The 12,326-nt window shown below is 43.3% G+C and overlaps 1 protein-coding gene across 11 annotated transcripts in view; it reads right to left on the bottom strand.

The window, feature by feature from the left end:
- The window catches only part of NEDD4L (NEDD4 like E3 ubiquitin protein ligase), a 167,574-nt gene that overhangs the window by 72,805 nt on the left and 82,443 nt on the right, over positions 1-12,326 (bottom strand). For all 11 annotated transcript variants that reach the window (XM_059895529.1, XM_059895520.1, XM_059895527.1 and 8 more), the window contains 3 exons: positions 5,202-5,263; positions 4,927-5,029; positions 3,120-3,286 (listed from right to left, as the gene is read on the bottom strand). In XM_059895529.1, the coding sequence (XP_059751512.1) occupies positions 3,120-3,286; positions 4,927-5,029; positions 5,202-5,263 (332 nt within the window). The remainder of the gene's footprint in view (positions 1-3,119; positions 3,287-4,926; positions 5,030-5,201; positions 5,264-12,326) is intronic.

The raw sequence follows: 12,326 nt of genomic DNA, 5'->3' as shown, positions 1-12,326 counted from the left end.
CAGTGACTAATGATGACCTGAGTCATAAAGATATGATTAAACTACTGCTAAGACGGGAGACGGCCGAAGTGGTTTAGAAAGAGAAGTACTGAAAAGAGTTAAAGTAAGTGTTTGAGTCTAACAAGTTCATTTATAGTCTTAATGCAATTCCTTCATGTTTTTAAACTTGTGCTTTTAACAGTAAAATGTTTACAGTTTACATTTAAATAGGATAAGGACAATTCTAAAATTAGAGGCATTTTAAAGGCCACTGTCTGACCTGAGAGGGCTGGGGAGTGTTCTGTGGCCGCCTTCCGTCTGGAAGCTCTGCATCCAGGCCTGGACATTTCACTAAACCACGTGCCTGTACCCACTTTTCAGAAGTGACTCATCTGTAGTCATTCATTCAATTAAAAGCTCCTACCTTGTGCCAGGTGCTAGGGGTTGATCTGTGCGTAGGAAACCACAGTCCCTGCTCATACAGGCAGTAAGAGTATCATGTGCTCTGTGTCCTGACAGGGAGTCACAGGGCTTTCAGAGAGACCGGGACAGAAGACGTCTGGTGCTCCCAGAGGAAGGGATAGTAGGCTGACATCGGAAGGTTACCAGGGGAAGGGGCACGTTCTGGCTTTATTTTTTGGGGCGGGGATTGGGGGTTAGCACATCCATGGGGCCAAGAAGAAGGGAAAGTAATCAGAAAGCAGCTCTGCATGATCAGACCTTTCTGCGTTTCTGACTGTGGCTGGCAGGAGGCAGGGTGAGGAGGACCCTGTAAGAACAGCCTGAGGGCAACGGGATGTCAATGAGGACTTCTCAGGGGCTGAAGTTTGGAGTGCAAGCCTGTAGCAAACTGGGTAGGAAATGAGAGTCTCCATGACAGTCTTAATTCTCTGCGCAGCATGTGATCATCACTTCTCTATCTGACTTCCTCAGATACAGCCTTTTAATAAAGACCCTTCTTAACATCCATTCCCCCCCAACCCAAACTTGCAGTATTCTGTGAAAACTGAGTTACACAAAAAATCATTTTTGAATTAAAACAACACATTAAAATAACCTGGTGGGCTTGAGGGCTTCTGGTCAAGCCAAATAAAGTTAAGGAAAAAGAACCCCACATTCTCAAACAGTTCAGACAGGATGAGGAGATTACTGTGAAAACCGAATCTTTTTCCTCATCTAACTTTTCTCTTGCTTTCTAGAAGTCATGCTTGGTGGAAAGGAGGTACCTGGCAGGTCCCACCTGGAGCTCTGCAGACGTCCTTCCTGGCTCAGCTGCCTCACTGAGGTGGACCATCATGCCACTGATTTCTCCCTAAACTACAGGTGAACATGAACTCGGAAGAACCACAGTTTCCCTACTGATGAGCCAGCATTTATACAAGTGAGAGCTTGTATAAATTCCCTCATTAGAGTTTCACAACTCTGTGAGGAATTCCTCATTAGAGTTTCACAACTCTGTGAGGCAGAGAAAGTAGCAATTGTCCCCAGTTACCTCCTAAATACAGACTTGGTTGCATAATTATTAATGAAAGTGAACATTTTTCTATGTATGTACTGGACATCAGTCTTTCTTTGTGAGCTGCTAGGAGTCACTTTTCTACAGAGGTCATGACACTGTGGTCCCCAGAGAGTGTTGTTTTCAGGTATTCCTTTCCTATGACCTTTAGCAAAGGTAGATAAAGGTAATTCGCTTAGGGTACTGCTACCAAGATTCTTCTGATCACTACATGTAACCAAGCCCAAGGCGGTTACTTTTTTTTTTTTTTAACTACAAATAACTAGAGTAGTCAAATGGCTTACAACAGTTTTAACAGCTATGGTCATTAATCAAAGGGAAATCGTGAAAAAAAAATTAAATAAATTAAAAGAATCAACTAAACCATTTCCATTTATATTTCTATGGGAAAAAATTACAACAAAGAAGAGTTCAACGTCATCTGGATGTTGGGATATTTATGCTGTCCTGGGAACATAACTGGTGCACACACCGTGTGGTCCAAAGCTGACCAAGGACGGCTGATATTCACGAGAACCCACGTAGGGGCTTAGGAAGGATCGGCTATTCACTGCTGCAGATTCTGCAAGCTTTTCCTCTAAACCAAACAAAATCTAGCCTATACTTCTTGGCCACCTTTCCTACCTATGCAGGTCATCTTTGCAATTTCTAAAGATAAAAGGGTTACTGACAACACCATCCATCCCATTGCTAATACTTGCTAAAAACCATCAATAGCAAATTTCCTTCAGAGTCTGGGTTAAAGAGAAAATTATCTCACCTCATATACTTGCTTTTATTCATATTGAAAATTATACAATTTAGTGGTAATTACCTCCTTGTCTTGACTGCTAGGGAGGTCATGATTTCTAGGACAATTTTTTCCTTTTCTGTTTTTACTATTTTGTTTTTGACTTTTATTGTACATTAATAGTTTTAGGTCTTGCTGTATACTATCATTCAAAAAACAAGCTGCTTCAAATCCTTTTTTATAGTAGTTGAGGTTTAACCAGTGTTTATATGCCATCATTAGACCAAAAATGGTCGAGTGAACAGAACAGTAATCAATTCACTGTATCCCTGAGGCTGGCAAGGGATTAGAAGAAACCGTAATTACCAGTTGTGAGTTAGCAAACCCTCCCATGTGTCTGTAATTATATCAAGGGGGTGATCTATACATTTTCCAAAAAGGAAAAGAAAAATTTTGAGAGAGTTTTCAAATCAAATAATTATGGAATAAAAATCCAGAAAGTTAAACAGCCAATATGTTTGCTATTTTCCATGATGGGTTAGCCAGGAGAGGAAGCTGAAGAAGGGGAAAGTGATGTGATCACCAAATGTAAGATAAACCGAGGAAAAATAACCCTTGCTTTACATCTCACGAATCTACATAAAGAAGTCCTACAAAACAAATGAGTGCGTGTTTACAACAGGAGAACCTGATAGGAAGGCAAGAGTTTCTTTACAACCTACAAACTCAGGCTCCCACGTTCTTTAACTCCACGAAGAGGAATCCTGTTGTACTGCACGACCACGCGCTTTCACCAGTACAAGATGTACTTCCCAACCTCGTCCCAGGGCACTGCCACGTGCGCACCTGACCGCAGAGCGTGGGGACGTGTTCCTGACCATCGACAGTACTCACATTAGGCTGGGTCGGTGCCACTGGGTGGTCCGGTTGTTGTGGTTGACATAGTAAGTGCGACCCAAGTTGTCCACCTTTTCTTCCCACCCGGGGGGCAGGGGAGGGGGGGGAAGCTCCTCTTGGTGCTGAGACGCCGAGTCATTCGAGTCAACGACTTCCCAGCCGGGCTGTGGAGCACAGAGGGGAGATGGTGAGGCGGCTTTGATGGCTACAGGGCGCGTGTGCCCTTCGTCCTCGCTCCTGTGCTCTCCGGCTCTGACGGTGGCTTCCTGCGCCACATTTAAAGAAATTCCCAAAATAGGGCAAAAAAAAAAAAAAAAAAAAATCAATTCTAGGAGCGTCTCAAAAATATTCTGAGCCGTGGCCAATGAACTGCGCTGCCCTCTAAGAAGATGACACTGCAGGGTGCCACTCGGATGGGGATCTGCACAGGCTGTCACGTTACCTAAGTCACATTACACTCTTTTCATATTTCGTGTTTGTTATTTTGACCTGAAGGCCTCCGGGGCCGTACAAAAGCCTTGCCGACGATATGGGTCACGCTACAGCTGTCGTCTTTTCAACACCTCCGTAAGGTAAGAGGGAGCTGGGAAGACGAGCCCTGCAGCACGTGTGTTCTTGCAGAATCCGTGGCCTGCCCGGGCATCAGGAGGCCCGGGGCGCTCTCGCGCCCCAGGGAGGAGGGGAAGCTCCTGTGCTGCAGGGAGGACGGACAGCCAGGTAGCCAGGAGCAGCCCGGAAGCCACCGCTTCCCACTCAGCCCTTCCCCACCTGCTGCCGCCGCATCAACAGGCCTCCTGGTACCAGAGTCAGACGTGCTTTTTTTGCAACACATATTTTCGGCATTAAGTATTCCTTCCTGACACTCCCTAGTAAAGTCACTGGAAAATTAAGTAATTCACTGATTACTACAGTTGGAAGGTTGGAAGAGTGTGAAAAAAAAAAAATTCCTTGGATTTGAGATAAAACTCTGTGGATGTGCTTATGAAATCTTAACATTCAAGACTGCCTACCACCCACTTCAGTCCTTCTCACAGAGAGAGATGAAAGCTTGCACATGAAATACTGCCTGGTAATATGACCTCTGGGTCTGAGTGGGGTTCGGTTAACTTGCCCATAATGCATTATTCACACATCATGTATATGCAACAGCTGCGAACAGATGTGCAAATAAGCCACAGAGAGGTCTTGTAAACGGGCATTTTCAGAACAATATGAGAATCTGTCTAACAAAACAGCACCATCCGAAGCCTGAGCTGAGACGGTACCCACGGTAGAGGTACGTGACTGGAGAGTTAAAAGGTGGCCTTGCCAGGAGGGAACAAAAGACCATTCCTCTGGACAGCTAATTCCAAAACGGCATTTCTACCTAATGCACGCTCTCACCTGTGGGCCAAATGAGTAACAAACTTGGATGAGTCCCTGAATTATTTTAGCCACTTGAAGCCATTCCAAGTGCTAAAAGGAATTTACAAAGAGCTGCAAGTCCAAAGAAATAAGAGAATTAAATATGTGGGGAGAATTTCACATGGCGGTGGGCTGTTAATAAAACAGGGGTATAGCAGTTTAAAAAGAGACACCTCTTCAATTATTAGTGTTATAACATGCAATGAAAAGTTTATCTTTTTTGCTAAAAACCAACACATCGGTAGATCTGTCAAAGACGTAGATTCATGGACACATTGAAGTTTCTTCATATTTAAGCTTTATAAACTCTTATTTCCTTAAAATATAAAATCTTAAAGTAAAACATCAACGTGCTCTTAGGCGAGGAAAATAGACCGAGGCCCGAAGCTCTGTAGCTTACCTCCATCTCATCCCTCGGCTCACTGTTTTCTTCATCTTGACCTCCGTTTTTGGGCATATAGGCCATTTTCAATCGCAAAAATCCCTTAACTCGAGATTTATGACTGCATGATGGAAGAAAATTGGTTATAAAGGATGTGACTTATTTACATCTTTATGATGGTTCATATTTACGATGCTTTAAAAAAAAAAATGCAACAGGAAAAGAAGTTGGAATTTTCCTCAGAGAAAACCAAGAGCCAAAGCGTAAGAAACGGCTGCAGCCCAAAGCCTCACCTTCTTGGTCTGAGGAGAAAATCCTTAAATGTATAGGGTCGCTCCATCGTTGGATCTTCTGTCTAAAGGAAGAAAACGTAAGTTTCAATACTCCTGATAGTTTCGTATTTCAGATACACCCAGGTGGATTACAGAGAATACATTTTCATGTTTTAGAACGTGAGCCTGGCGAAAACAGAGTTGGTTCCTTACCCAGTACTTGACAATTAATTACACATTTCATAGGTCACAAAGCTTTACTCAAGATCCACTAGATGTCACTATCAACACCCATTTTTAGGAGTCAACCTCAGCCTTAGACAAATTACAAAATTAGAGTCGTCATTCCCAAGTGTAATTTCTAACTGCTGGGTGCAGGGCTCAATCTCACGCTGCTGATTAATTCTGGAGAACCAGGGGTCACTGGTGCCTGCCTGCTTGTCCCTGTGATTCAAGAAACCTAAAGATGCAGTTAATAGGAAAATATGCAAGATCAATCTGTGAATGCAATTTGACTTTACTTTTAACATTAAAATATCCTGTCATCTGAAAGACGGTTGCCTCCACAGAGACTGTCCTAGGTGGCGTCATCCATCAGCCTTTTGCTGGTGCTTATTTCAAGAAGCTATGAATGTAGTGGTGGTATTTATGCATTTTTGAAAGAAATCAGTATTTTACTGTGCAAAATCAGATGGTCAAAGTAAGCAGGCAACTGGAAAAATAAATGTTACTATTTCATTAATTTAAAAATACTATGTGCAGTAAAACTTCAAATACCTAAACTCTTTAATTAAACACAATTAAAAACATTTACTTCTGTAGCAAGAGAGGCAAACCACAAAATGATTTATTACGTATCAGAAGGGTATGTGTGTGTATATGCATTTATATTTGTAACATTATCCGTTTATGTCACTCTGCTTTAAACTCGCGATGGCTTCCTACTCTGCTTATAATATGCTGAAAATTCTTTCCTATGGACCTATAAGGTTAAACATGATGTGGTTCTTAATTACCTATAACCATTCACCCCATACTCCACCCGTCCTGACCTCCTCTGTCCCGCGTGCACATCACGTCTAATCCTGCCCTAGCAGGTCCTTCTGCTGAACAGCTCCGGCTCCAGATGGCCACGGCGGTCTCCACTTTGTCATCCAGGTCTGGGATCCCAAGTCACATCTTCAGACACCACATCCTAAATCGCCACCATAGCCTCCCTTTATTATCCGCTGTCACAACATCCTGATTTATACCCCCCTTTCACCACCTGAAATTATCTTGCTCATTTATTTATTAACTAGTTTATTAACATCCATCACCTGTAGAATATAACCTCATGAGATCAGAGACTTGGATTTGGTCACCACTGTATTCTTAGTGCCGAGAGCGTTGCCCGACACGAAGTAAGTACCTGTACAGGTAGCTGATTAACCCACCTGATCTACAGTAAAGTACCGAGGCCACAAAAATTCACCGTCACTCAAGAAAGTCAGTTATATTCTCTAGACTTTTTTCTAAATTCAGACAAAAAAAAAAAAAAAAAATCAGAGAACTTACCGGTACTCTAAAAATGGAACTGTCCCTACACTACATAGTTTAAATGACAGACACCACACAAATCAAGAGGCAGACGTCCTAGGTCTGTGTCTTGGCTTTGTTACCGACAGAGCCATGTGGCCAAGGACAAGTTCCTTAGCCCTCTGTGTCTCAGTGTCCTCATCTGCAGAGTAGGGCAGTAACAGGATCTTACAGAGTTGTGACGATTAAGCCAATCATTTGAGCTGGTATCAATACATAGCAAGTTCTCACAAGGGTTCCTGGCACACTTGACAAATGTTGGCCATTGTCATCATCAGCCAGTTCTACATTTTCATGTCACTTGTGAGCACTGCCAACTCAACACTCTGCAAAAAGGCAGGGCATTAAAAAATGAAAATTCACCTCCATGGAAATTCTCCAGGGTGAACAAGACGGTGATCTTGCAGATAACAACGGGATTCTTCCTGGTTCTACTCAGGCTCCTGCTGGATCCTATTCCCTGGAGAAAAGCCCAGGGGAGACTCCCAGGACAGCACTGAGATGGTAGAAAGCCATCTCAAACAGGTTGATGCTAACAGTATTATTGGCCAAAATAGACGCTGCAACCTCCTGTTCCGGGCCGTGAGCACTCCAAAGAAAATCTTCTGGTTACACAGCAATTTCATCTTAAAAAGATTTGCTGCTTCCAACGGAACTGCAGTTACTTTGACATATATGTAATGAGGTAAATAACTTTGTGGGCAAGTGGAAGGGAATGGCCTTATGAGGACCTTAGACTCAAAACAGGGATGCAACAGCTAAAAGCACCCAGGCCTTAGACGGAGCCCCTCCTGCCCCCTCGGCCCTTGTCTGCACCACAGATCAAGGCTGAAGACCCAAGGTCCGGTCAGCCTTCTGATCAAGTCATCTCCCTCTCTGGGCCCAGGTGTCCTCACCTGTAAAATACAGGGAGTGGTTAAATGGTCTTTAAAGTCCCTCTAAGGTCTATGATACTGAATTCTGTACACGTGAGAGGGAACCATTACCCTGGTACCAGCCGGAATTATAAAAGGGGTGTTCATCGTCTGAGTTACCTTCAAGCACAATTAAGGTGCCAAATAGTATCACCACCACCCCCAAAAATGCCTCACTGTAGGAAAACTGAAATTCAAGTTAACCCTGGTTGCCTTGAGTGGCACTTGACTAAAATAGGAGAAATTAATGTTTTTAAAATAGCTCTCTCAACCCCAGCGTGCTTCCCATAGATACAGAGATTTTGCATCTGGTAGGGGTGATGCGCTGGGACTCAAAGGGCAGGGGAGACACAACTGACGGACGAGGCAAGGAAAGTTTCCGAGGCATAAAAGGCAAACACCCACCAGAAATGTCATTCTGTTGTTAACACAAGTCTTGGAGTTATTTTTGTCTCTAAGTAATTATTAAAGACAAGTCATAAAATCCTGTATGAACTTCTGGGCAATGACACACAGGATTTAACAGACAGACGTAAAAATGATAGTGTTCTTTAAAAAAAATCAGTAAGGATAGGACAGTTACAGGGACTTCCCTGGTGGTCCAGTGGTTAGGACTTCGGGCTTCCACTGCAGGGGCACAGGTTTGATCCCTGGTCGGGGAACTAAGATCCTGCGTGCCGCGCGACGCGGCCAAAAACAGAGTAGATCCTGAAATAGGAGAAGAGAATGCTACAAGAACAGGACAGTTACAGCTAAGTTCACCCCTGGTGCCACACTGTAAAAGAATAAAATAGAGGCGCTCAGTTTGAGCTGCACTACAGGCGTCAGGCTGGTAGGACTACCTTGCTGAAATACAGTCTCCATCTCCGCTCTCCTCCACGTGCCTCCAGCTCGTCACGCTGCCCAAGTCTCCCCGGTAACAACGTATGTCATCACAGTCGCGTGCCTCTGCTTACAGCCAAGGTGCTCTTTCACAGAGCTGGAGGGAAACTTGGTATCATCTATGTGTATGCCCTCATTTTATAGGTGAGAAAAACAGAGGCCCAAAAAGGACTGCTAACTTATTAAGGTTACCAAGGCAACCTGCCCATCTCCAAGCTCGGAGTCAACTATTCCTGAGAGATCTTTTAAAGCTTGACATTTGGAGACTTCTGTGAATATGAATCTACGTTTTCTTAATTCTCAGATCTGCATAAAAGGTCAGATGACTAACCTTATTTACTCTCCCTCTTCCTTCCTCGTCTTTTACTCACTCCTACCCACACTCAATAATAAAGAAAATGGAAAAAAATATTAAAGACGGGTGGCATATTTGGAATAGAAGCAAAGGAACTAGATCCCTACCATTCTAAATTCCTTGGGTCCAATTTCCTATCCTTTTTCTTCCACAAATAAAACTGGGAGAACTGGTCTGAGAGCCAAGAATGAAAGTGAATGACAAGTCAAAACTATTTTCTTTCATCTGGAAGCATCTGATAAAGCACCGAGGAATCCATGATCAAAGGGGGAAAAATAAGTTTCTTTTCTTTCTCATTATCACTCTTTACTCTTTCCTGTTTCAGGGACAAAAACCTAGCCAACACTGGCCTCCTTGGTAGTCGAGGTAGTGAGGCTCTAACATGCAGAGCACATCGCAGCTTCACACAACCCTCCCGGCTCCGTCTCTCTATTTCAAGTGGCCTCCTTCACTCGTCTCCCTGGCAGAACTCCAACCTGGACTGTCCCAGTGCTCACAAGGGCACACAATTATCCAGAGACCCAACAGTGGGCAGTGGGCCGAGGAGGACCCGTGGTGCCCCAGTCTGAGATGTTCAAGTGCCCTGACCCTCTGGCTCTTCCTGGTAGGCTTCTCGGGATCAGGGAATTTATAGCTGCAAGTAAGGACAGCTTAGGAGAGCCATTCCTAAGAATTTAAAAGCATGGTTTTATACTGCAAATGCCACTTTCCACCAGCAACTGCACCCAGAGGCCTCTAGGACTGCAGCAAGGGAAGAAGGTTCTTTAGCGAACATCAGTTACTAAGTCTAAACTATGTTTTTCAAAAAGCACACCAAAACCCCAAAGTAGGGTATTTAAATGATTAAAAATAATTTCCTAACAATCGTGAGAAGTTACATTAACTTCAGTTTTGTGGTCTTAATCTTCTTCATCAAGTTCCTGATTTAGAAAAGAGCTTCATTCAAATGTCGCAACTTCTTAGACCAGAATCAAGGCAGAGATGATTCTTTTCTAAAGGTAGAAAGGTTCATGCTATCTTGGGGCAACAAGATAAAGCTTAAAATGCCTTGTAGTAAATAAGTGTGTATATATGTCAAGATGGAAGTGTATGCAATTAGGTATTTTGCTAATATAGATTTTAAAAATAATAACAAAAGATTACTTCTCTTCTTTATCTTAATATCTACGATTCCAAATTTCTGGGCCTTTTCTCTACCTAAATTAAATATTCTTGGTATATTAAATATGTAGAACTATAGAGAAACAGCCTCAGGTAGGGGAAAAAAGCTGAATGAAAAAATCACCACGTAAAACTTGGTGTGGGAATCCCTCCACCCCCAGTTCCCTCCAACAGCCAGAATTATTATCTTAGGAAAAGGGCATCCAGAATCATGTATTTTTCACCTAAGCCAGAGAGAACTCTGGTCTGATCTCACCTGAACCATCTAGGGTGCCATTTGCCACGTGTGGCTTTTTAAATATAAATTTTAATTAATTAGAATGAAATAAAATAGATAAATTCCGTTCTTCAGTCACATTAGCTACATTTCAAATGCTCGGCTACCACATGCGGCTACCGCGACGGTGGCCCTGCTAAGCCACGTGAGTGAGGAACCTGCCTCACTGATCCTTCATCAGAGGGTAGAATTATGTCTATCAGCAAACATCTGTTAAAGGAATAAATTCTCTATCAGCTAATGGGGCTGGAAAGAATTAATTAATAACCAAATACCCAGTCGGATTTGTTAAACCTGGAGAAGGCTTGGAAGGGTGGGCAACAGCAACTTCACCGCCACATGACTGCTCTCCACTACCTTCTCTCATTATTAGTAAGACCTAAGTTCTTTAATCTAAAATTTGATGACATCAAACAATACTGAATCCATAGGCCACACAGCCATACATGCATAAACTGCCTTGACAGTGGTCATATAGCTGTCAAGAAAAGAGCATCCATTATTTATCCACAAAATATATTCAAATGCTAACATCCATTTTACATGCCCACACTTGCGTTATCATACAAAATTAACTGTGCTATTTTCCCATGAGCGTCCTACACATATGATCAAATATACATACGAGAGCACCTCAAATCTTGGGACCAAAGCCATATTATCCACTCAGAATATGCCGGTTGGGTTCTACTACCACTTAGAGGATAAAGAATGCACCTTCACCTCTCCTTCTGCTTCCTTTGTGGTCCATCTTGGAGACTGTAGTGGGCTCCACAAAGCCAGTCAATTTTAAGGAGGAGATATAGCACTCCAGCGTAAGCTCATCTTGGGACAGACTGAAAACTGGAAGGCTCCATTTCTCAACTGGCTCAGCTCCTGTGAAAGTCCTCGGTCCTCTCTGGTCTCTCCCTCTTCCACTCTTTAACCGGCTGGCTTCTATTCCAGCCTGGAGCCTTGGCACTGCTTCCTTCTTTGAAAGCTCACTCTTGCCTCCACCGAAATCCAAAGGTAAAAGGTAAAATGTTCCCTCTACTGATGTGGTCTCTGAAGAGGAACACTCTTCTATTCTCTGGGAGTTCCACTCAACTGTTCAAAACCAATCTGCACTCAATCACTCAAGGGATTGTTGGAGCAAGTTGTTTAAAAATTTCACCTACACCTGTTAGAGTTAATACATAATTTGCCTTGACTGTGATGTGGTTTTTATGTTGAGGAAAAGGGAGGTTGGGGACACCCATGAAAGAACTGGCCAACCAACCAACACTGCCTAAAAATGTGAGGCGGTTACAGCTTCAACCTGAAGAGCATGAAGAGAAGACCCACTGATGTAGAAATACGTGAACAGTCTTTCTGCACAAAGGCTGAGACATCCATACGCTCTCAATGTGACTTTAAAAGAACAATCAGGGTTCTGATGGCTTAGGCCATCAAGCATAAGCCCACCTTCCACAAGCACCTTGGAGCTTCAGGTTTTTATACAGAAACAAACAAAAATATTCTACTGATATTACTTTTGCTTCCGATCTTTCGGAAGGGAAGGCGCTTGAAACCTTTCTTCCTTGACAGCTCCCCTGAGTAAGCAAGGACACAGTGCTTGCCATCGTGTTCCTTACCAACAGAGCTTCACAGCTTCCTGGGTGAGACACAGTCCTTCTTGGTCTTTAACAGACAGCCATAGCTAGAGTTTCAACACAGCAGGAGGCTCACACTGGGTGGTTTGAGTCCTTTTAGCGTATAGACTGCTTATACTATTTGCTCACATAAAGCGTTTAAAAACGTAATAAAATGCCCTCGGAAGGCAGAAACGTTTGACTCATCCTCTCTCAGGTGCTACTTTAGGCACTTAGTGCTGCCCCGGGGAAGGAGGGCCGGGAGCTGGAACACGAGACCATCTACCTCCCACCAAGGAGGTCTTGGACCCCTCATTCTATCGATACTGGAACGTGCGAGAGTCACCTTTAAGCTCAGTTAATGTCAAC

This window comes from Balaenoptera ricei, chromosome 14 (assembly GCF_028023285.1).
Source record: "Balaenoptera ricei isolate mBalRic1 chromosome 14, mBalRic1.hap2, whole genome shotgun sequence".
Taxonomy (NCBI): domain Eukaryota; kingdom Metazoa; phylum Chordata; class Mammalia; order Artiodactyla; family Balaenopteridae; genus Balaenoptera; species Balaenoptera ricei.
This window is presented reverse-complemented; position numbering and strand designations above follow the sequence as displayed.